Source organism: Dipodomys merriami, unplaced genomic scaffold (genome assembly GCF_024711535.1).
Source record: "Dipodomys merriami isolate MVZ:Mamm:240054 unplaced genomic scaffold, mDipMer1.0.p SCAF_372, whole genome shotgun sequence".
NCBI lineage: Eukaryota > Metazoa > Chordata > Mammalia > Rodentia > Heteromyidae > Dipodomys > Dipodomys merriami.
In genome coordinates, this window is record NW_027205293.1 from 888533 (window position 1) to 915129 (window position 26597).

The 26597-nt window shown below is 39.2% G+C and overlaps 1 protein-coding gene across 1 annotated transcript in view; it reads left to right on the forward strand.

Annotated features, from left to right (window-relative positions):
- LOC138804774 (regulator of G-protein signaling 7-binding protein-like) overlaps positions 1-26597 on the forward strand; it is a 92792-nt gene that overhangs the window by 54972 nt on the left and 11223 nt on the right. The window contains exons 4-5 of the mRNA XM_069989205.1: positions 18392-18539; positions 22320-22390. Coding sequence (XP_069845306.1) covers positions 18392-18539; positions 22320-22390 — 219 coding nt within the window. The remainder of the gene's footprint in view (positions 1-18391; positions 18540-22319; positions 22391-26597) is intronic.

A 26597-nucleotide genomic window follows, 5' to 3' on the forward strand; every position in this document is an offset into this window, starting at 1 on the left:
GGGTACCAAATTCAAATACAGTAACAACAGGGGATATACAGGGAGAAGAATATTCAAAAGAAACAAGAAATCATATCGTATATTTAAAACAACAACAACAAAGAAAAACCTCTTGTCTAAAATATACTTAGAACTCAAAAAATTAAATCCCCCAAAAACAAGTCCTCAAAGAAACAACTGCCCTATTAATAAGTGGGCTAAAGATGCTCTTATTCCTGGTTTTAAATGAAGAAGCAAATGAGATTGCTGTTTGTTTAGGCATTATATTACTTTCAGTTTATATAATAGTTGCTAACCATTGATACTAGTTTGTTTGATCTTCATGACCTGTGAAATTCATTAGGACCATTTATTTCCTGTTTATTTGATGTCAGTATAACTTGTGGAGGAGATGGGGAAAAACCAGTTGTTTAAGGATACAGGTGGACCTGTTGCAACAATGAGAAGTACAAGTTGTCATATCCAAAACGAGCTTTACAACGTCGGTGCGGGGGGTGGGGTGGGGGGGAAGGGGGGGAAGGAGAAGGACTGAGATTGGGGGGGAGGGGGGAGGCTGGGAAGGGATGTGAAGGGTAAACAAAGGAGGAGGCTGCAATGCTTGGTAAGAAATGTACGCATTATCCTGCCCATGTAATTGTAACCCCTCTGTACAGTATGTTCACAAATAAAATTAAATTAAATTAAAAAAAAGATCTAGCAGGTTTAGTTTCAGTGATATAAAGATATCCCAACATATGTAAATCAAAACAGCACATAAATAGAATCAGTGACAAAAATCACACAATAATCTCAAAAGATACAGAAAAGGCCTGTAATAAAATTCAATGCCTCCATGATAAAAAGCCTTGGAGAAACTAGGAATATGAAGGAATATATACCAATAGAATGATGACTCTTTATTTGTTATTAATATGAGAATGTGTTTGGAGGGATTAGCGCCTTGACACTCCTAATGCATGATCTGGAAGTTGAACACTCAGACACACTCAGAATATCCTGAGTAAAAGCTTGATGCCTTTACTCTTCTCTTTGATTCCTTTATCTCTGTCTCTGCCTCTGCCTCTCTGTGTCCTCAGTCTCTGACTCTGTCTCTGTCAGAGAGAGATAGAGAGAGAGAGAGAGAATGGCACCCAAACAGAATAGTATTATCATCCTAAATGATTTACAGAGAAGACTGAGCACAGGCAGTTTTACTCTCCAGTTCTGTATGGTCTACACCTGCAGCATTTCTGCCTTTGCTGCCACTGGAATCTTCCTCGCTAATGACATGTGTTTAACACACAGGGACCTCCACTCCCACACCCTTTCTAAGTCCTTGGTCTGCAACCTGATCTTCTTTTATCGTCCACCATGACATTTGTCATTTCACAATTGACTTTGGAAAGGAAAGTTCTTCTCAGCTTACTCTCTGCTTAAAATTTGGTTTGGAGCACAAATGTAAAAGTATGTCACCTCTTAAACTGCTCAGCTCCTTTGTCATCATTGATATTCTGACTGACAAATCTCAGTGCTGTCACTAGATTTTGTTCTTTTACAACGTTGAAATACATAGAATAGCCTGTTTCCAAAAGCCTCCAGCCAATACATGTTAAATATATAAAATACACTGCAGACTTCCTGAGAGACCCCATCTAAAAAGAATGCAAATATTTGGCTTCAGTGACCATAGGCTGCCAAAATAATGAATTGAAGAAGAAATTAGTCCACAGACTATACATAACACGAGAATATTAAACTCCAAGAAAAAGTTGAACAAATTAAGAGACAATGTCTGTGTTGTCCTTAAAGTTGAAAACCCCACATAAACCTTGACAGAGGGGAACCAACCAGCAAGGAAAAAAACAAAAGCAAACCTTTCTACAGAAAGGGAGAACAGGCAAATGTTCTTTCTGTTTATGAAAACAAGAAGTGGGGGAGGATGGGAAGATTGCTCTGCAAATAGGATTTACCAAACTTTGATTCAAGGTATGTGAGTAAGCAAAAAACTATAAACCACCCCCCCACATACGTGTGTATGTGTGTGTGTGTGTGTGTGTGTGTGTGTGTGTGTGTGTGTGTGTGTGTGTGTGTGTGTGTGTAGTATATGTATTCACTAAATAAATTAACAGAGCATAGGTTGTATTAGGAGTGCAGGTGACTCCAAATTTCAGGCAAGGTGGTAGAAGTGGCAAAGAAAACAAAGTGTGGATGGAGAAATCAGTCTCAGCAAAGCACCAGTGTCTCATACTTGTAATCCTAGCTACTCGGGAGACTGAAATCAAAAGGATCATGATTCAAAGACATTATCTCTAAAATAACTCAAAAGCAGGACTGGAAGTGTGGCTAAGTAGCAGAGCACCAGCAAAGCAAGCAAGCCAAGTAAGCAAGCAAACCCAGGAAGCAAGCTGAGCAAACCCAAGGCCCCAAGTTGAAATGTTGATACTACAAAAAAAATAAATTAGCCCATCTCCTTTCCCTAGAATAGAAATGTATGTATTGTTTTGTGTATCCTATATTAGCAAAAAAACCCCAACACTTATACACTAGATAGTAGTGTATCTACCGAGACTCAAGCTGCCAGAGTAGTTTTCCAATGTAACATGTTCTCTTTTTTTCACTTTTAACTGTTATTTTATTGACATACCAAACAGAAAATCTTAATACCAAGAAGAAATAGTGCCAGGTTAAACAGAAATACACTGATAGTTAAGTGAATTCATTTAATAATAGTGGATGCTTTAAAGGAAGAATTTTGACACAATGAAAAAGTCCATTCCAACATAACATTAAAATATCCAGTGTAATATATTCTTTAACCAAACAATGGCATTTATGATGTGATTTCATGCTAAGAAGTAGCCTATCCAGACAACCTTTACTAAAGCCCTTCTCTGGAGGAATAAGTCCCCTAGAGTCTTAAGAAAATTGTCTCCTGTTTGATTTTGTAACATTCAAACTCCCTTTTTGCTTAAAATCTGTTTTGTTTCTTTTAATTTGAAAATAAGAGTTGATATTTTTTAAATAAGCCAATTGATTTTCCTTCTGTGTGAGTGGCTGAAGGTTGACCACTCCCCTCTTCTTTAACTTTTCTTTTCATCAAGGAAAGGAAAAATGATTAAGAAGTAATTAGAGCTGCCTCCATCTAAGGGTCTCTTGTCAATTTTGTTAATATTAAATCCTAAAACCAAGTTGTTTCACAGTAATCTGCACCTTCAATTTAATTGTTATGCACATTTCCTTGTCACCAGAAGTGCAGGGACTCCTCTAATACTTCCTCTTTGTCTTATTTAGTTTTGTTACTGCATTGAGTAGTCATGACATGAGTTTACTCTTTGAGAACAAAGGGCTTATAAGGTCACTATGGTGATCTATTATTTCTTTCTGGAAAAGTCAGCCTCAAATAATTTTAAAGCTTCTGTAGTGCTCTTGAGTTTAGAAATGCAAATTGTCTTTCTCTTCCAATTAGGACAATTGAAGTGTCCTTAATCCTTAATACCTTTACTCCCTGGGCCTTCTTGTTTGTTCCATGCACCACACTTCTGATTTTTTTTTTTTGCTGTCTAGTAAGTCTGGTACAATCTATTTGAGTATCTTTTATACTGTACAAGATCATGCTATTGCCAAAGAAATGAAGAAAAACATCACCAAAATATTTCCTTCCACATGGCCAACAAAATTAAAGTTAAATTGCAGTGATGTATGGTAAAAATCTACATTTAATAAAGGCTATTGGGTTATATCAGGTAGAGTGGCTTGAGAAACTGTGTTTGTATAAGAAAATGACAGATGGGAATGATTTTGGTCATTTTATCATCTCATATTCTAACGCTGTAAGTTGTAGATTGGAGCACTGTTTGACAAAGTCTAATTTCTGTGTTTATGGTGAAAAATGGTTGTTCTTGCTTCTTCGCATTTAGCTAGGTAAGAAATCATTTTGCATTACCAATTCCATGTATCACATTGACCATTAATGCCTGTTTCCTGCACTGAATAAAAAGAGATTACAAGTTTCATTCACTTTGTTGGCAGAAAATTGAGCTAGATTTCTGATGGAACAAGACCCTGATTTTTTTTTTTTTTTGGTCGGTCATAGGGCTTGAACTCTGGGCTTGGGCACTGTCCCTCGGCTTTTCAGCTCAAGGCAAGTGCTCTACCACTTGAGCCACAGCACCACTTCTGGTTTTCTGATGATTTATTGGAGATGAATCTCACAGACTTTCCTGCCTGGGCAGGCTTTGAACAGTGATCCTCAGATCTAAGCTTCCTGAGTAGCTAGGATTATAGGCATGAGCCACCAACACTTAGCAACCCTGGTGTTTCAACCATAGCTATCCTGTCATTTTCTCTATCAATTATGGCAATATGACAAGTTTGGAAGGAAGTCTTTTTGTATTTGAGCTCACTTATTGCATATTTGTTTTCATCTTACCTTTCTCTATCACTAGTCCTCTCTAGCTCCACTGGCCTGTCTTCCATAGCTTATAAAAAAATGTCCCTGGGTCTTTTGAGGGTATATCATCCTCCCTTCTTTTCCCTAAGACAATATGGGTTCTTCTCCTAAAATGTGCCACTATGATAAATGTACAGATAAAATATGCAAAGGAGATATAATCACAAGAAGAAAAGGATAGATGAATGCTGAAAGTTGAAAAATACTTTTAAAACAAAGGAGGAGACAACAATGCTGGATAAGAAATGTACTCATTACTTTGCTCATGTATCTGTAACCCCTTTGTACAATATTTTAACAATAAAAAACTTAATTAAAACAACAACAACAACAACAACAAAAGCCTGTTGAGAGGTGAGCTCAAGATGTTCTAATGAGCCAGGTGCCAGTGGCTCACGCCTGTAATCCTAGCTACTCAGGAGGCTGAGATCTGAGGATCACAGTTCAAAGCCAGCCAGCCTGGGCAGGAAAGTCTGTGACTCTTATCTCCAATAAAGCACTCAGAAAACCGGAAGTAGCACTGTGGCTCAAGTGGTAGAGTGCTAGCTTTGAGCTGAAGAACTGAGGGACAGTGCCCAGGCCCCGAGTTCAAGCCTCATAACTGACAAAAAAAAAAAAAAAAAAAGATGTTCTAATGAGAGATTCGTGAACTGCTGTCCAGCAAAATACAGGAAGAACTGAAGGCAAGAATGAAATCCAGACAATAAGACGCCAGTGTATTTACTCAGCATCATACCAAGAAATGATCCACACCAACAAAAGGAACAAGCAACAGAAAGACAGAAATAGAATTTAGCCACAAGTAAATGCTTTATTTCCCAATGTAAGAGGCATCTAACACCAAAATAGAACAGTGAGCTAGAAGAAATGAATCCTAAAATAGATTGTGCTTCAAAGCCCAAGTGTAGACATGCATTTGTTCTCTAAACAAATACTTGTTGTGTGGCTGTCATATGCAAGGCACTGTTCTGCGTGTTGGGGACTAGGTCATCAAAGCCAAAGAGTTCTCTGTTCATGTAGAATATATATATATATATATATATATATATATATATATATATATATATATATATATGGGAAAGGAGAGGAGAGGAGAGGAGGGAAAGGGAGGGGAGGGGAGAGGAGGAGAAGAGAGGGGAGAAGGAAAGAGGAAAGATAGAAGGAAGGAAGTAACAATGAATCTGATTTCATAAAATAAAGCAAAAAACTTCATGAACATTGCTATCTGACACAAAAGACTATAGCAGGACTTTGTAGTATATGATGAATATATACAAAGCCAACTTCTATAACACCATCTGCTACTCAGTCTCTATATCTTCATATACAAGTGGGTAGGTCAAAGCTGAAGAGTAAAAGAATAGCAATGGTAATCTTTAATTGGGGATTTTTTATTTACCAGATATTTAGCTATATTATTATTTTATTTTATGCTAAGTATATTATTTCCCCAATTTCACAGAGGAAGAACCTGAAACCATGAGGTAAGATGCCCAAGATGACATATGACAGTGGTCCTGCTGCAAAGCGAGTGATTGGTCCAGCACTCTAGCCCAGCCCCACTAAGCTACACTAGAGAAGGACAGAAGAAGGCCTCACATAAAGATGATGTAACTAAGTGGCCCAAGGAGATCAGAGGAGGAGTTGGAGGAGCGGATAGTGCCTCAGCTCTTCTGAATTGAAAAATGTTTATCTCCTCGTACATAGGCAAGAATAGAGCGCTCTATATGGCATAGTTACTACTTCCTGCCATTTATTTTATGGCACAAAGAATATCTCCTTATTACATATAAGAGCCTTTGAAACTGTTTATAACATAGATAAACCACTGAGTCAATATAACTGGTTTCCAGTTATTGCATGCTTTCTAGAAACATGAGGGTAAAAGTGGATTACTTAATTGATGGCCTACATTTCTCCCATTCTTTTCATGGTGCATATCACTTCCCCTACCACTTAGAAAATGAGAAGCATTTGAGAATGAGAAGTACTCTGTAGACATGTGCCTAAGCATCAGTCATAGCCATGTTCATTTTGTGGTTCACATTGAGTCAGTATAAAAACTGCCTGAGAGCTGGGAAGGTGATAGAGCGCTTGCCTTGCATGCATGAGGCCCTGGGTTTGATTCCTCAGCACCACTGAGCTATGGCTCAAGTGGTAGAGCACTATCCTTGAGCTGAAGCTCTGAGGGACAGTGCCCAGGCCCAGAGTTCAGGCCCCACGACTGACCAAAAAACAAAACAAAACAAAAACTGTCCTGAAAGCTTGCTCTGTACAAAGTACCACAGCAGACTAGATATCAAGATCACAAAGAAGGTATGACATGAAGGTGTGGGTAAGGGTGGAGTAGAGAGAGAACACAGTTAAGAATTCATTGTATATGCTGCATATACCACAGAATTGAGAAATGTAAGGGAAGGGATGGATTGAAGGAGGGTGAGATTGTTGAAAGGGGTGACATAGATCAAAATGCATTGTGTTCATATCCTGTTTTGTTAAATGATACCTGCCCTCTACAACTACTTAAAGATAATTTAAAAATGTTTTAAATAAGGTAGGAAAAAGGTTCCTGACATTAAGGAAACGGTAAGATAGTGATAGAGAATTAGCACACAGAAGACTGGTTTGGTTTGGTTTGATTCCTGGATAAAGGTACTTCAACTGGTGAGACTGACTTTGCTGGACTTTGGAGGCCAAACCAAGGACCTCCATGGTGATATTGTGTGTGGTATTGCTTCCCACTGCCACGATAAGGGCAGGGAAGATAGCACGAATGGAAGAAAAGGGAAACGAGAGAAAATAAACAGAAGAAAGCACAACTAGAGGGAAAGAAGACAGGAAGAGACGACTAGAATAGGTGTGATGAAAGGTCACTTGTCCTATCCTCTGGTGGCAGTGTCTGAAATTCTGGGGCTGAGTGCTTGGTGGCACCCTTCAGATGGTCCCCACGGTCAGAAGTGTTTTTGTTTCTGCTGAATTACTATTTCTCACGAATATAAGAATCACCAGTATGTGCTTCATGGGTAGTTTCCCTTAACATTTCTTCAAACATGTCTCTTCTATTATGTGTAAACAGGCTAAAAATACATGGAAATCCCCAAGGAGCTAAAGGCTAAAAGTTTTTCAGGACCCTAAGGCAAGTGGCCAAGTTTTTTATTATTATTATTATTATTGTGAAAATACCGTACAGAGGGGTTACTATTACATGGGCAAGATAACGAGTACATTTCTTATCAAGCATTGTTGCCTCCTCCTTTGTTTCCCCTTCCCATCCCTTCCCTCACCCCACCTTACCCCCCCGTACCCTATCCTCCCCCCCCACCAAAGTTGTAAAGTTCGTTTTACAACATAACGACTTGTACATCTCATTGTTGTAATAGGTCCACCTGTATCCTTATTTAAACGATTTGTTTTTTCCCTTCCCCTCCACAAATTATCCCAACATCAAATACAGTGAAAGCAGGGGTTATACTGTGGCGGAGAGACATACAAAGCAACAAAGAAATCATCTTATAAATATGTTAGAAACAATTGCAAGAAAGAAAATACTTAGCTTGGAGTTAATTTCCCTAACATCAACTTATCTGACCTTTTCTGCTTGACTCAGACATACACTGGTTATTACAAATAAGGGAAACCATGGGACCTATGTTTCTTTGGAAGTTTAAGTAAGCTGGGTGCTGGAGGCTTTCATCTGTAATCCTAGCTACTCAAGAGGCTGAGATCTGAGGATCACAGTTCTAAACCAGCCCAGGTAGGAAAGGTCTGTGAGACTCTCTCTCTCTCTCTTTTTTTTTTTGTCAGTTGTGGGGCTTGGGTGCTGTCCCTGGCCAGTGCTCTACCACTTGAGCCACAGCGCCACTTCCTGGCCAAGTTTTTGATGGCCTAGTTTTAAACAGTGACACAGCTAGCCTAGTATGAATTCAAGGTGTTCTAAAGGCTCTCTCTCCCTTTGCCCTGTCCCCTCTCCAAGCAAATACTTGTTCACTGAGGCCTGAAATTGATTTTTTTTCCCAAAGGACAGAGTTTTTCATTTCATAATAAGAAATCATTTTAAATGCACGTTCTCTCCCTTGAGTGAAGCAAAACATAGACTTGGAGTCACTGCCTGGAAGCATGTTGCTTGCTTTCCTGAGAGTGGAGCAGGGAGCCCAGCCTGATGTCAGGGAACAGACACTCCATTTGGAAGACAGTCAGGCACAGGAAGGGAGCTAGGACCAAAGATCTCAAATTGAACTAGCTGGGGTTGTGAAAAAATAGCTCTTCTGCTGACTCCTTCACGTGGCTCAAGAGAATAGCTATGAACTGACCTGGCTAAGTTCTTCAACTTCTCATCTTTCCCACCTGCCGCTACACCTGTCCTGCCATACTCAGGACATCTCCAACTACTTCAAGGAACTCAGCTCATAAGTTTATCCCATCTCACCTAATCTCCCATCCATCCCTTTCTCCTGACCCATCCCTGTGCTGTATATGGGTTATAATTTAGATGCGACTTCCTCCAGGAAACTTCTCTGAACCTTCCAAGCTGAGCTGATGTCCCCTCCATGTGGCCCCCAGGCATCTCTGTGACACATAATGGCACATATTACCTTGAAAGGGCATTTCCAGGTTTCTTGTCTGTTCTCTCTAGACTTTGATAATCATCAGTACCTTCGCGATTATATCCCAAGCATCTAGAACAGTGCCTAGAGCAGAGTAAAAATTCAATTAATGATTATTAAATAAAGAGATGAATTGCTTTCATTTTCCACCTATTGTCAAAGACAAAGAATGTAATTAAAGAAAAAATTTATCCAGAGATGTTCTACAGAACTCATGCACATATTTCCTTTCCTCCTGAAAATCTACTGGAATAAAGAGAAACATAATAATGAAAAGAATAAATTCATATTAGCTCTAGATTAAAGTATAGCTTGAGATAAAACCAAATCTTAGTGGATTTTTTTTCTTTCTTTTTTTTTTTTTTTTGGTCTGGTCATGGGGCCTGAACTCTGGGCCTGGGCGCTGTCCCTCAGCTCTTCAGCTCAAGGCTAGCACTCTACCATTGGAGCCACAGCGCCACTTCAGGCTTTTTTTTTTTCTTTTTGCTTATGTGGTGCTGAGGAATTGAACCTAGGGCCTCATGCATGCAAGGCAAGTGCTCTACCACTGAGCCACCTTCCCAGCCACAACCTTAGTGGATTTTAACAAGAAGAGTTCATTTTTCATTCCTGTCATAGTCCTCTGACCAGAACTGAGATGGAACAAAACAGCATTCCCATTCCATTCTCTGCATCCCTCTGCAGGGGGGATGGGGGGGAGAGGAGGGGCGTGTGGGGGGGGGTGAAGTTGTGTCTGTATTCATTAGAAAGCATAGTAGATCCCATAAAAGGAACTTTAGGTGCCAATCTGAAAGCGATGTACATCATTTCTGCAAAGGGCACATTGGCCATAACTCAGTAACATGGTGCTTTCTAACTATAATAGGAAACAAAAATAGAGGTTAGTAAAAACAGAACATTCTCCCATGACCCTGAAAAACAAAGGATGACTGCAAGAGACCAGAAATTCTGAGACATTTCTTTAAACTAGGAAGCAATTGAGTTAGAACTGGTGGAAATAAATGACCAGAGGAAAACAGAACCGATAAGAAATTCAGGCAGAAATAGAAGTAATTCAAGCGGGAGAATATTTCTGCAAAAATTGAGTCAATTCCAGAGATACTTCAAACCCAGTTAACAAATACAAGCCACGGGAAAGATTTCTAGAAATGTTGTCAGAGAAATGACTGTTTGAAACTGCAAGAAACACTAGGCTGCCCCACACTGAGCAACCAACTATCAATGCTTGCCCCAGGAAGAGGCCTGGGGAGAATGTCAGTCCTGGGCAGCAAAGCAGAATAGAGTGTGAAATAATTCTGGGCCTCCCTCCCAGAGCAGCAATAGAAGAGAAAGACAGTGAAGTCAAGACTGCAGAGTTTTATACTAGGACAAATTGTTCAGTATTTCTTTCTAGAGTTGGATTTCTAACCAAGAAACTCAGGGCAGACATGATGCCTAAAGAATAAGCAGATTATTTGTTGGAGGATTTAATATTTTGAGTTCCACGTATATTTTAGATATGAGACCCTTATCTGTTGTATAGCTAGTGAAGATCTTCTCCCAATCTGTGGGCTTTCTATTGATCTTGCTAGCTATGTCCTTTGCCATGCAGAAGCTCTGCAGCTTCATGCAATCCCATTTGTCTAACCTTTCTTTGATTTGTTGTGTTTCTGGGTCTCTACTGAGAAGATTTTGGCTATGCCTAGGAGACCTAGGGTTTCTCCTATTCCTTCCTGTAATGTTTTCTGCTTTGACTTCAAGGTCTTTAATCCATTTGGAGTTAATTCTAGTGCAAGGTGATATATAAGGAGCTAACTTTAGTTTTCTGCAGGTATTTAACTAGTTTTTCCGGCACCATTTACTAAAGAGGCTGTCTTTCTTCAATTCTATGTTTTTAGTTCCTTTATCAAAGATTAGGTGGCTATAGGTCTGTGGGTTCATTTCTGGGTCTTCAGTTCTATTCCATTGGTCCTGAGGTCTGTTCTTGTGTCAGTACGAAGCTGTTTTCATTACTATGGCTTTGTAGTAGAGTTTGAAATTTGGTATTGGTATTCCTCTAGCACTGTTCTTTCTGTTAAAGATTGTTTTGCTATTCGGGGTCTTTTATTGTTCTATATGAATTTTTGGATTGCTTCTTCTATTTCATTGAAGAATGAGGCTGGAATATTGATATGTATCACATTGAATTTGTAGTTAGCCTTAGGAAGTATAGTCATTTTCATGATGTTGATCCTTCCAATCCTTCCATGGGAGGTTTTTCTACTTTCTAAGTTCTGCATTGATTTCCTTTTTCAGGTTTTTAAAGTTTTCATCATAGAAGTCCTTCACTTCTTTAGTTAATTCCTAGGTATTTTATTTTTTGTAGGGCTATTATGAATGGAGTTGCTTTCCTGATTTCAGCCACGGTTTCTCGTTGTTGGCATACAGAAAAGCCATTGATTTTTGAGGGTTAATTTTATACCCTGCCACTTTGCCAAAGTTTCGAATCAGCCTGAATAATTTGAAGTGGAGTCTGTGGGGTTCTTTAAATACAAGATGATGTCATCTGCAAAGAGAGAGAGTTTCACTTCATCTTTCCTTATTTGGATCCCCTTTTTGTTTGCATCTTGTATTATTGCTGTAGCTAGGCATTCTAATACTAAATTGAGTTTAGAGGAAATGGCTTTAGTTTTGAAATAAGTAGGCTAAAGACTTAAAGAGAAACTTCTCTGAAGAGGAAATAAGAATGGCCAATAGACACATGAAGAAATGCTAAACCTTCCTAGCCATAAAAGAAATGCAAATCAAAACAACATTGAGATACCTCACTATAGCCATTATAGAATGGCTATAATCAAGAACTCTAATAACAACAGATGCTGAAGGGGATGTGGACAGAAGGGAACTTTACTGCATTGTTGGTGGGAGTGTAAACTTGTTCAAACACTTTGGAAAGCAGTATGGAGGTTCCTCAAAAGACTCCACATAGAGCTCCCTTGTGACCCAGCAATCCCACTGTTGGGCATTTACCTGAATGATCACAAACAAGACCATACTAAAGCTACCAGCACAAGTATGTTTATTCCAGCATTGTTTACCATAGCTAAGATATGGAACCAACCCAGATGCCCCTCAGTAGATGAATGGATCAAGAAAATGTGATATATATGTATATATATATGATATATATGAATTCTATGCCTCTATCAGAAAGAATGACATCACCCTATATGTTAGGAAATGGAAAGACTTGGAAAAAATTATATTAAGTGAAGTAAGCCAGGCCCAAAGAAACATAGGTCCCATGTTTTCCCTTATTTGCAATAACTAGTATATGTCTGGGACAAGCAGAAAAGGTCAAAAGCTATGTACATATGACCAGTTAACATGATGTTAAGTGAAATGAACCCCAAGATAGGATCACAGTGTTTTTCTTTCTTGCTATTGTTTCTAACGTATTTATAATGTACCATGTGATTTTTTTGTTTCTTTATATGTTCCTCCCCCACATTATAACCCCTGTTTTTACTGTATCTTGTATATACACTGCATCTTGTATACACTCCTCTAGCTTGGGGAAGGGAAGGGGAAAAATGCTTAAATAAGGATACAGGTTGACCCATTGTAACAATGAGATGTACAAGACACTATGTTGAAAAACAAACCTTACAATTTAGGCAGGGAGGGGGGAAAGAGGAGGAGGGGAATGTAATTGTGGAGGTGAGAGGGAAAGGAGGGTAGTGGAAAAAATAAAGGAGGAGGTAACTATAACCCCTCTGTACAGTATTTTTACAATGAAAAAAAGAATAGGCAGAGACAAGATATGGAATCAACCAGATGCCCCCTCAATGGACTAACGGATCGAGAAAATGGAGTATATATAGATGATGGAATTCTGTGCTTCCATCAAAAAGAATGACATTATACCATTCATAAAGAAATGGAAAGACTTGGAAAAAATTATAGTTGTTGTAACTAGAATGTGCCTATAAAATAATCACACTGCAAAGGAGGAGGCTACAATGCTTGATGAGAAATGTACTCATTATCTTGCCCATGTAATTGTAACGCCTCTGTACAGTATTTTCACAATAAAAAATATATATACAATAAAATAAAATACATTAATCCAAAAAAAGTAATCACACTGGATGGGGAAACACAAAAAATACACTTGGACATGATAAATTAGATAGGACTCTACATTCACGCTGTGAGGCCAAAGACGACTATTCCTAAGAGAAGAACCCAAAGGCTCAATAGCAACGTTAATATAACCATATAAAATGATACTTATTAACATGAACTCCAAGAAATGGAAACCAGAGGGTTTTTGTTATTTTTTCTCCTCTGTTGCTATTTTTTTTATTGTCAAGGTGATATATAAAGGAGTTACAGTTACATAAGTAAGGTAATAAGTACATTTTTTTTTTATCAAACTTACCCCTTCCCTCATTTTTTGTTGCTGGTTTTGTTTTCCATACATTGCGGGGAAAGTCAAGGGGAACACACAAATCATGGGGCAAAGGGTCAACCAATGTAGCAGTGATACTTACTGCACACTATGTTGAAAATCAATATATGCCAGGCTCACATCTGTAATCCTACCTATTCAGGAGGCTGGGATTTGAGGATTGTGGTTCAAAGCCAGCCCAGGCAAAAGGTCCATGAGATTCTTATCTCCAATTAACCACGAGAAAACCAGAAGTAGAGCTGTGGTTCAAAGTCATAGAGTACGAGCCTTGAGCAAAAGAGCTCAGAGCACCCAGGCCCTGAGTTCAAGCCCCATGGCTATCAAAAAGAAAAGAAAATGAGCTACTCAACTTAGTGGGGTGGCAGAGGGAAAAAAATTGGGAGAAAGCCAGGAAAGGCGTGACACTGTTCTAAAAGAAATGTACTCATTACCTGACATATGCCACTGTAACCCTTCTACACATGACCTTTAACAATAAAAAAGAAAGAATAGGCAGAGAACCTTCAGATGGGCGCTCCTACATAACTGCCCCCAAAAGCTTTAGACACACATTGCCTACAACAAGACCCTTTTTTGGCGGGGGGTCCAGTCGTGGGGCCTGAACTCTGGGCCTGAGTGCTGTTCCTCAGCTCTTCAGCTCAAGGCTAGCACTCGCTCTACCACTTGAGCCACAGCGCCACTTCCGGCTTTTTTCTTTTTTGCTTATGTGGTGCTGAGGAATCGAACCCAGGGCCTCAGGCATGCAAGGCAAGCGCTCTACCATTGAGCCAACTTCCCAGCCCACAAGACCCTTCTTATCAGAAGTACTGTTAGGATGATATATAAACAGAGCTAGTCAAGACATGTCTGAATAGACATCCAGGAGAAACAAGGTTCTTATAAAAGACCAATTATAAAAGGAAAACACCAAAGGCAACAGACAACCAGTAATAGAATAATCAATATTATGGTGATGAAAAATATTAAATGTATATAATCGATTCAGACAAAGAGATTTATAAGTCTGTTGTATCTATGAAACAATAGCTGCATCACACAGGAAACAGCTAGATTTATTGAAAATGCAAAATACTATTAATTGAATAAGAAGCCAATACCGAGAGCTAATTCTCCATGGGTCTGTTACATTTTGTGCATCTTGCAAAGTGAAGTTAAGATTGTTCTTGGTTTTTTTTTTGTTTTGGTTTGTTTTCTTGGTTGGTTGCATGGCTTGAACTCAGGACCTAGAAGCTGTCTATGAACTTTGTTGCTCAAAACTAGTACTCTACCACTTGAGTAATAGCTCCATAGATGGTTTTTGTTTTGTTTTGGTAGTTAATTGGAGATAAGTATCACAGATTTTCCTGCCTGACTGTCTTTGAACTGTGATCTTCATATCTCAGGATCTTTAGTAGCTAGGATTACAGCCAGGAGCCACCAGCACCCAGCTGATTGTTCTTATTTTGCACTATTGTTTCAAGGACATTTACTTAGTAAAATGCTTTGGAAAAATTGAATATCTCCCTCCAGGAAATGGGATGCTTAATATTCAATATAATAAAAAATGTCTCCCTATGAGGCACTGGAACCCTAAGCTTTGTGACTTTCTCTTGTCACAGCCTACTATGTGTTTAGATACCATCTGGCCCTTTTGGATTGTCTTGTGGTAACTAGGACACAAGAGATTAGCACAAATGCTGACATGCGAACTACTCTGAGTAATAAACTATGTTTGTCACTGACCCAGGAACTTATGTCATCTTTCATTATCCACAAAATTGTACCAGGCTGGCTTGCAAATTGACAAAAATCTCTGACTCTTCACAATTATTAACTAACATAATGGAAATCTTGAGAGCCTAAAAGAATGAACTGAAGATCAAGGCAAGATATTTTCTCAGAATTCCGTCCAAAAGATAAATATAGATTATAGAGGCACGTTAACAAATACAAAAGATAAATCCAAGAGATGGGAATATGAGATAGGAATTCTGGAAGAATAGAGAGAATTGAGAAATGTAACTACAAAAATTAGAGAAACTATTCTTATAGCTACAAAGAGTCCAAAACACTTAAATCAAAAGATCATATTATTTCAATGAAGCACTTCACAAATACTTAATAATGACAAAGGAAAAAGGGTATATCTACAATAGTTGAAGCTAGCAGAAGCTACCTTAACCATATTATTACTAATATCATTTCTAGTTGGACATACTAATTTATGTGTTTTCTGACATCATGTGTTAGAAGGACCCAATGTCACTTCTAAAATATTCTTAACCAAAATTATTTACTCTGAACCTATCCATGGGCAATCAGAGAAGTCCTATTAATCCTATCAATCAATTGACCTTTAGTCTTCATTAAAATATATATATCCATGATTTGAAAAAGAAAAGATTAGGATACTCTTCTAGATTTCCAGATAAAGAAATAAAGAAACATGACAACTAAATTCTGTGCATAGTTATTAGTTGGGATCCTCAAAAGATAAAAGTTTTAGAGTTACTGGAACAACTAGACAAGTTTAAATATAGACTACATATTAAATAATAATGGTATATCAAATTGTCATATTTAATCAAAGTTTACAAATTGTTACAGTGTGGTAGTTGCTTTGAGGTTAGTAATAAAACATCTATGTTCGACAGGAGATCTATGTGGAAATACTTAGGATAACATGTTATTATCTTCAACATACTCAAGTGATTCATCACAGAGCAATATGTATAATTTTATATATAAACTTATAATTTCTTTCAAAATAACAAATTAGGGAAAATAAGTCACAAATTCTAATCAAAATACTAATTGAGGAAAATTTCATATAATAAAGATTCATGCCTGAGCATATTTATAAGCCAATTTAGACCTCAAAAAATTTGAAGATTACATCCTCAGTTTTTTCAGGTTACATACAAAGCATCTTGAGATATAAATAGAAGTGAAGAGAACAATGTCATCCCAGTTCCGAAACTTAGCTTGAACCTAGATCTCTGTACTCAGCCAATAAGATTTAAATGTGAGAAGAAAAGAAGAGAGGGGAAGGCAGATATATTTTAAGTCATAGAAACAGCAAGAAATTTTACATTCCATGGATCTAGCCTGAAATAGTCCAGGATTACCAGATGCTGTCAGGTTACCCTGTTCTTCAAAGGTTTGAAATCAGAGGGCTGTTTTGGGTGGAGCCCCCTTTGGGTGCTCTTAAAAGATCTCAGCCACTCTGCTCAGCTCACATCCCCAGGCTAATTCTGCCCAACACTGGGTAGCAAATGAACGGACTGCATTTTCTGTACTCTACCAGAAGCATAATGCAAATGCTTTAAAGAGGTCATTGCCCTCCAACTGTGAAATGGTAATGTGTTAATTATGTGCTTAATTAATTTCTACCCAACAGCACACCATAAAATTGGAAAAACAATTCTTCAGACAAGTTTTATCCCCCAAGACCAATGTGCGTAAAGTACATAGCAAAAGACCAAAATGTGTCACTAGTAACCTTGGTTTTGGTTCAGAGGCCCATTTTTGCTGTACTTTGTTGAAAGATGCATAGTTACCATTTATTTTGCCTGTCTCTTTCTCTTTGTTCTGCTACTTTCATGGATTAAAAATGACAAGGATGAGATTTTTGCTAGTTCCTTTTTGATAAAGACTCCAATGGGCAAAACTTCCTATTAGAGTTTACTAGGGACAGTCATCTTCTTCATTAGTTTGCCTGAGTTTTCTAATGTTAAAAAAAAAATCACAGCATGATTTGTGAGACTTAGCTAAGAAATTACAAGTGTAGCTTCTGTAATGTAAATATTCAATTATATGAGATATAACAGTTTCTTAACTGATCCAGAGTTGTGTCTTCATACTGAAACAAAACTAGGTGCAAGAATAGAAGACACAAAATAACTACTCTGATAATATAACAACTTTGCAATTATTTATAAAATCTTTGTTATTATCCATCTCCAGCACTTAACACTCCATGAAAAAGATACTGTGTCTTTAATCCACTTTCATTATTTCTAACATCAAGCCTAGTGCTTGGTATCTATCTGACACTTGCAAAGTTTTTGTAAGCAAGTGAAGCAATGAGCAGGTGATTGAACAAATGGCAAAGCCAGATTAAAAACCTAGGATTCTGACCTTGTAGATCCTTCTCAGAGTACCAGATACCTCATGTGGATACAATGACTTTCGAAGTAAAATAAGAAGCAACTATTGATGAGTAGTTGGGCCATATAACTTTACGGTTAAATCATTCTAGAGACTTATCTCCAGAAAGTCCTGATTTACCATGTAATTGGTCTCACATGAAATCAGTCATAGCACAAGTCTTAGTGCACTGGCTGTGCATTGCTGTGGATAGCTACCCACCATGGGTCCCATCACCTAGCACTTCAGTGCCAGTAATGCTGGGTCACGTGGCTTGGATCGCTTCTCAATGAAGGATGCACTAAAAGAGGTTAGAGAGCCAAGGAACTAGAAGATAGTTCCACAATTCCTGTTGCAGACTGAGAGAACCAATATCTGGAATCAGAGAAAACAGCTGGAACCCCGTTCTTCCTGCTGAGTGTCAACCAGCTTCTGGTCCTGCATCTGAGACCAAAAACAGCATGGTTTCACAGGCCAAATCTCTACTTCCAAGCTAATTTGTCCTAACTCATTCCCAACGTATTATGAGACATCAACAAAGGTAAGACCCTTAATTATATCTTGATTTCAGTTGCATTCACTTCAACTGCCTTTCTTGGATTGTGTGCATACATACTATGCACACACACAGACACACACATACATACACATAATTATTTTATTACTGTAACAAAGCTGTTACAGTTGACATATCATTTGACTCAAAGCATAGCCAACATTTTCAGTAACATCCTGGGTCTGCAATTTGTAGTCACAATTTCTTCTCTCCTTCTCTCTCCCAACAATATCCTGTCTTAGGAAAGGAAGCTGGTGGGACAGTAAAAAGTTTGGATGGCAAAATTGAGGAGAGTGTTGAAATACCTGCCCTGGAGGACTCCTCCCCCTCCCCCGTGGAAACTCAGCAGCACTCCTGGCAGGTTTCCACAGACATTGAGAACACTGAAAGGTAAGTGGGAAGTTTCCCTGAATAGATTGCCAATCCTCCCCCAGTTCATCTTCTTAGTGGCTATGGAGTATTGAGCATTTTTCTACCTCAGGTTCAGAAAACACAAAAGGTTTGGTCTGCAGAGAAGAATAGCCCTGGCAGGGACCTCAGAGACTATGAGAAAACTTGATAAGTGAGTAGGTGTATTGATCAGTTTTGCATTGTTTTAACAAAATAGCTCATAAAAACAATATGGTTGCAGAAGTTTTAGTCCAAGTTCAGCTGATTCCACTGCTTTAACTCTTGAGCCAAGTCAACACCTGGGCAGGGAGCATGTGGTGAAGATGCTCAGTTGATGGCAACAAAAAAAGCAGAGCAAAAGCAGAAGTGGCCAGAGATAATAAATACCCCTCAAGCAAACACCTTTGGTGACCTATTTCCCACCAGTCTCCACCTCCTAGTTTTATTTACCACCTCCCAATAATGCCATCAAATTATAAGCCTATAAATGGATTGATTCATTGATTAGGCCAAAGCCCTCATGTTCCAATTAGGCCAAAGCCCTCATGTTCCAATCACTTCTTAATAATTCTATGAGCCTTAGGAGCCATTTTATTTATTTTTTAGGAGCCATTTTATATCCAAACCATCATAGAGAGTACATAATCTAAATTCTCTAGGCAGACTGTAGCAAGAGCTCCAGTAGGTACAGGATAGCATATCACATTCCATGAAAAATGAAAACAAGGCAGGATGCCCGATATAGCAGCACACAACTGTAACCCCAGAAATGAGGAGGCTGTGGCACTTTCTGCCACAAGTTTTAGGCTACTATGAGCTATATAGTGAGATCCTATCTCAAAATAAATAGAAATGTAGCATACCTCCTTGGAAGGAAGAAAAGTGAACCTGCTTACTGTTACAGCTCACCCACTAGACTGGTTCCTAAAATATCCATTTGATTAAGAGAAAAGAATATAAAATCATGTGGCGATGCTTCCCATAGATGCTCTGATTTCAAACATGTGGTAAGCCTTGCTTAGCATTCTGTCCAGTTCAAAAAGATCATTTCCTCTTATATCCTCTTCCTCTTCAGAGTGGCCCTTAATGATCAAAGCAGGTTAATGTCTTATTGTAACATCAGCTGGCTGACTTCTAGGGAATACGTTTCTTTGTAGGGAATTTGAAATTCTATAGTGATTCTGTTGCATCGAGGAAAAGGTAGCAATAACAATACAAAAATAAGTGTCATTAATGTCCCATTTAGATGCTAAAAATGCCAGTCTGAGGGACTGAAAGATGAAGCCTTTGTTTACTGGCTTTCCCATCAATAACGCCCTTTGCTACTAATGTCCTCAGATCTGGCACAAACCAGCTGAATAAATACAAGACAATTTCACTGGGTATTGGGGAGGGGGGGAGAGAAGGTGAGTCATTGACAAGATAATGAACATTTTATTTTTTTTTAATTTTAGAAATGAAATACGCAATGGCATTTATAGTGATCATGGCTCTACTTTCATATTCAAATAAATTCTAAAGCTAATTACCAAATTTCTGGGTTTATGGAAATTTGGAGCATGTGGTAATTATGTACTATTAATAACACCAGGATTTTTGTAAAAGCCTGGATATCCAACAATTCAAATGATAAAACTTGTTTGTTTCAGATTGGTAGGACTACAGACAAATGATGAAAGAGTTGTATATTTAATTATTAAAATTATTACTGAAACATTTCTTGTGTACCTTCCCAAGGGTGAGTGTGGGAGTAATATCCACAGGAGAAACCATTCACAAAGCCATTTTTCCTTTTCAGATACCTTGTACTTGAACTGCAGCTATATCAAAACCTCCTAAGCTTTAAAAAAGCAAACTTGGACAGCAGTACAACTAGAGTAGGATATCCCAGAAAATAGAATGTTTCTGGTCAGGCTGGTCACCATTTCAAGTCCAGATTCTGGACAAAGAGATAGAAAGCCTGTGGAAAGCAGGCCCAAAAGACCCTGAATGATTTAGACCTCCTCAGTTCTTCTTGGAGCTCTCTGTCCTGAGGTCAGTGGGTGGTAATTGCACTGTGCATTTAACTGACTAGGAGAGCTTTTGAAAACAGAAGTCCTCCTGGAGTAGGATGAAGACACAGGTGACTTCTTTGTGTCAATCTACGGAAAAATTGGTGCTCTTCAGGAAGACCCCCCCCCATCCTTCCCCATCCCTCCTGCCTATCCTATAAATCTTATCTGAAAGCAGAGGTACGTCTTGCAGGGAGGAAGCTCCCTCCCTCCCTGCCATCCCTCTAATTTCACCTCATCTGTATAAGATGCTAATAGACATTCCTCAATCTTATACTACCAAACAGGTTGTACAAAGGTATTTCTGCAGAACTATGAGGCTACTTTCCCTTCCTTCCCTTCCTGAGACTTGAGTTCCTTAATATTCTTGAGGAGCAGGCTCTCTGATGTCTCTGACATCCTGCCCGCGTGCACCAAAACAGTGGCCTTCCAAGTCATGCCCAGTACAACAGCAGTACACTGCGAAATGGACTGAAGTTTTCATACTTGAAACAGAATGATAGCTCTTTCTTCAAATGCCAGAAAAAGAAAAAAAATGTTGGTAGAAAGTCTCCAAATTTTTCTTCCCTGAATTCATTCTTAAGCTTGTGCTATGTGTTATTTCTTCCTTATTCTGGAGATAATTAGCACGTATTTCTTAGTTTTTCAACTACTTTGTTCTGCGGGTTCAAGAGCACTGTCTTCACTGCTCAACCACTTAGACATGTGGGCAAACTACTATCCCAAGGGTCTAAACAGGCCAGATGTCTCCTGTCCTAGACTACAATGCTCTACAGAGCAGGGGTTTTAAAATTGTATGACCTCTGAGATGAAGGTGGATGCTTCAGGTCCACAATGGCATGATGTGCTCTGAGCAAAGGAGTGAGAGGGAGCTTAGAAGGACAGGCAAGGGACTTAAAGAGAATCCAGCAGCCCTCAAGTGGTCCCTCGCACACTCGCCACTATTCTGAAGAGCTTTTCTCCAGAGGTTTTAGAATTGATCATCCTCCAGGCATGCCTAATACACGCCTCTAATACCAGACCTCAGTACGCTAAGGCAGTAGTTTGAGGTTAGACTGAGCTACATAGTAAGGCCCTGTCACAAAAACAAGGGACAGGGATAAGGCTTGGTGAGTATTGGTATATATACATATGTATATAAGTATATGTAATATGTAATATGTAATGTATATAATGTATGTATAAATAGGTAGATAGATAGATTAGATAGATACATAGATAGATAGACAGATAGACAGATAGATAGATTACTGTTCCATCATTTAATTTAGTAAAACCCTCAGGAATACTTAACTAGTGTCCTGCTGAATTCTGACCATAGTAAGGAGGAGCTTTTAGATCCAGTCAACTGTGAGAAACATGTACAAACCATAATCTTTCCAGCACTCCGCTTTCCGTGAGTAGGTGGGTTCAGTTCTTAGTCTCTACTGATAAGAGAAAGTACTACCCTTAATACCAAAGTCATTTCTCTGAGCTCAGCCACTTCAGAGCTCCTGCAGAAGATACACAGTCTAAATGCTTGGCAAGGGAGTTTCCCTTCCTTCTAAAACCAGTCTGTCTCAGATATTTTACTTGTGAAAGCAAAATAAATTCTATCGCTGCCTACTGGAAACCAGAGCTAGTACAATTAGGCACTGATGCTTGCCCTTCAGATGTCTTATGGAACAGACTGAGATTTTACTTTGAAATCTCACAGCTGATTATTCTTTCTTTTTCATCAATTTTACAGAGACATGCGAGAAATGAAAAACCTTTTAAGCAAACTCAGGGAAACTATGCCTTTACCACTGAAAAATCAAGGTGAGTCTTGTCATTTCCCCTTGAAGCAGAGGAGGCTTTTAACTGATAAACCTGGGACTTATTTCCTAGAAAGCAAAGCAAGTATTTTCCACAAATAGAAAATGATATTGAGTGTCATTTGCCCTTTTTAAAAATGTCATAATGAGAGTCTCTTGAGTGAACAGGGTTTTGCTCTGAAAGAGGCTGAGATATACTCTGACCTGGAAACAGATCCCTCCCCAGATGCTCCTATCACATGCTATAGAAATCACTCTGCCAGGGGTGGCCACACAACGAACTAACTTGACCATTGCCAGAGTGTGGTTTACAGCAGAGAGGAAGGAATTCGGGACATTTTCAAAGGAAGATGTATTTTGAAAACTTTCAATGTGCCACTATCCTAAATACTTTACCTGTATTCACTGTATTATATTTATTATTTTTTAATTATTAGTCCTTGCTAGGGAGCTACAAATAGGCAACTGCTTTACCACTGAACTGCATCCCCTAAACCCTTGATAGTTTCTAACAATAACTTTGAGGAAAATACTATTACTATTTCCCAATTTTCAGGACATAAAGACTCAAGAGATTAGTTAATTTAGCCAGAAAAAAAAAAAAAAAACAACAACTGGATTGGGAACCTGAACTCAAGACTCCATCTCCAAAGCTATTTTAGGAGTATAAATCCTGACACAGAACTGGAAGTGGCGAGATTCACCAGAATGAGGAAAGGGACTCTCTATGCTTTTGTTAACTATTATATTCACATTATCAAGAATAGAGCTTGGTAGGTAGGGGAAAAACAAAGGAAGAGGCAACAATGCTTGATAAGAAATGGACTCATTACCTTGCTCATGTAAACTGTAACCCCTCTGTACAGTGTTTTCACAATAAAAAAAACTCATTAAAAAAAAGAAAGAATAGAGCCTAAGACTAGAAGAATAACCCCTGGTACCAACAATAATGTTTGTTAAGTCTGGACCTAGCTTTGCAGGGCTGGGCCTGAGGGATGTATATGAAACGTGAATAACAAACAGCTTTACTATGCATCCATGGCTACAGCATCCTTGGCCAGCGCATCCATGGATGAAGCATCAGCTTCAGAAAGTAGCACCTAGAGAGTGGGAAAGGATCTTTAGAGACAAGAAAGAAACGCCTCCCGCTTCCACTGAGCAAAGCCTGGGTGGGAGGGAGTACAGGGCGCTGCTTGCCTGGGAGCAGAGCGAGGAGGAGGGAAAGGGAGGAATTGGCAGGGGAGCTGAAGTGCGTCTTGGCTTCAGAAGAAGTTGGGCAGAAGGTAGAGAGGTGGAAGTGAGAACACCAGTAGAAGAGGCTGAGGAGTGGTGGGGGGGGGTTCCTGGGCACAGGGGTGGGGGTCAGAGAGTAGAAGACAGGAGATGTAGCACCTCAGGTACCCCCACATACCCCTGAAGGACCTGGCTTCCAAGGCCAACTGGCTTGAGCCATCTGGAGTGCCTTATAGAGTGCAAAGGAAGTAGGCGTGTTATACTGAAGACAGGATGCCCTCACCCCAACATGGTCAGAAATAAGCGTGGGGTTGGGGTTTAGGACCAAGGGCCTTGGGAATGCTGGCTCTGCCATTTTTTCCTTCAGCAACCTCAAGACATTTGAGTGGCCTCCTTCAAGAAAAGGGGACAATAGCACCTGTTTGCCAGGGTTGTCATGAAGAACAATGAAGAAATATGCCAAATGTTCACACTCAGCCTTAACAGCAAAACTTCATTGTTGCTACTATCATTATTCACATATCATGTCCTGTTTTAGCCTTAATAATGCAAATAGTATTTCCTTATTTTATAGTCTTAAGAACATTGTTATTTAGGAGAACCCCAACTTACTGCCCAATGGTCTATGGTTACTACTCACCCTGTCCAAGATTGTGTCCTGTCCATGTACAGTCAGCCTTGAGCCCCTAGGTGAAGCCATTGGCCTCTGGGGCTCTACATGTGGTGCATGGCCTCATTATCAATACAGTTTACGTGTCTCTCCAGTCACCAGCACACGGGCTTCTTGTTTAACCTTACATTCAGTTGCCTATTAGTGTGGCTAGCTCAGTATCCCCCAGTCTTCATTTCACAGATGCCAGGAAGACTCTGTTTTAAATCAAATTATCTTTTTTAAAATATTTTTATTGTAACAAGTTATCTTAAACATTCTTATCTCCACTTCCACTGATAATTCATCCAACAGTTTCTGAACCATGAATTAAAGAAAAAGCAGGAAAATTCCCCATCATTTTTATAATCATAACAAGTAGAATATAAATTATATTATTTTAATCAACAGAAAAAGAATTAGAATTCTACATCCATTTCTAAGTATAACGATAATGACAAAGATTGACAATGTGAACAAAAGCATACAAGTGGAAAGGAACTGGTCAAGCAAATAACTGATACCAAGTCATGAAACCCAGACCCTTTTGGACAATGAGAAGTTAGAGATGCCTGGAATTAGCGAGAAGGAAGTAGAGTGGTTCTGTAAGGTTTAATAGTAAAAATATAATTGGAGGTTGAGGATTATTGGAAATTCAGACTTCAATTGAGGGAGAAATGGAATCCTTCCTTATGTAAAGGCCCATCTTTGCTCTCCACATGTTTAATCTGCTGACCAGTGGGGAAGGGGTTGTGTGGATGGACTAGAGGATCCAGACAGGCTGAGGGCAGGAGAACAGGTCTCTGGAGGGAGGGGGAGGATTTATTTTTGTTGGTCATGGGTCTTGAACTCTGGGCCTGGGTGCTGTCCCTCAGCTCTTCAGCTCAAGGTGAGTACTCTACCAGTTGAGCCACAGCAGCACTTCCGGTTTTCTGTTGGTTAATTGGAGGTAAGAGTCTCACGGGCATTCCTGCCTGGACTAGTTTTGAACTGTGATCCTCAGATCTCAGCCTCCTGAGTAGCTAGGATTACATGCATGAGCCACTGGCTGGCACCTGGCTTGGGGGGCTCTTTTGATAGGTTCATATGCTATCATTTTAATGAGTCAATCACCAGCTTATTCAAACGCTGTAGACCGAGATCCATCTCAGAAGCATCTCAATTCTGGTGATTACACAGGTCTAGGTTAATATGTGCAGAAAAATAGTATGGGGTCAAGTGTGGGAAATTATTTCAGATCTTTTCAGTAGAATTTTATTGTCAAAACATGAGGCTCACTGGTTGGCAACCATTTTAGGAAGCCCTCTGTTTTCTTTCTGGCTTCTTATTTCCTTTTTCTTTCTTCCATTTTCCTGTATGTTTGAAACAGAAAACAAAGAGAGAGAGGAAAGTACCAACCTGGGTCCTCATTTTTCCTTTCTGGAACCCTGACTACCCTGTCCTTAAAAACATTTGTCAGCTCAGATTCCATTCTACCCTAGTCTCCATCTTGCTCCTTGATTCAAAAACTGTTCTGGATTTATTTCAGTAATAAAAGACTTAATCATAATCTTCCTAACTTCCTGTGTAGTCAAAACTTAACTCATCATATGTTTACTTGATTTTCAGTAGGGAAAATAAGAGAACGTGGTTGCCAAGGGCAGGCATTTTAATGATTGATGGTGATGCCTTCCTTTTACACCTTTTCTTTCCTGTCTTTGTAATTTGAGACTAGTGAAAAAGAGGTGCACCCAAGAAGAGCAACCTACCCTTGTTCTGTGGCAACTGACTGTGAGTGACATCCAGGTCTCCTGGCCTTCGGCCCATTATGTTTCCCCTGCTTCACTGCCCCTCCTGTCCTCTATTCTGGGTCATTGGCAGTGCTGTAGGGAGCTTCATTAATTATGGTCGTCTTGCTGTGTCAAAGAGATTACAAATGGAACCACCTGTAGAGAGCCCACAAGGTCTGCCACAAAGGCTAAGAAGAATTTGGAAAGTGAAGGACATGCATCTTCTAAATACACACTGTTATGAAATGAAAATTGGCAGAAATAAAGTAAGCCTGAAAGATAGTTTCACCTTTTCTCAAATTTCGATTAAATGAACGCTGTGGGATGTGTTGGCACGGTCACTCATGCACAGAATTTGGTGTTGACAGAATGTGTTAGAATCGGTCTGAAACTAGGTAAATCAGGAATTGAATCTATTCTATGATGTGGAACCTCCTATGGGCAATGGTACTCCTGCGGACATGGAACCTACTAATCGTTCTTGCATATATATCTCGCTCATTCACTCCAATGTGGACCCTGTAAACAGAATCAAGCTAACCATGTCAGAGAGAAGAGCT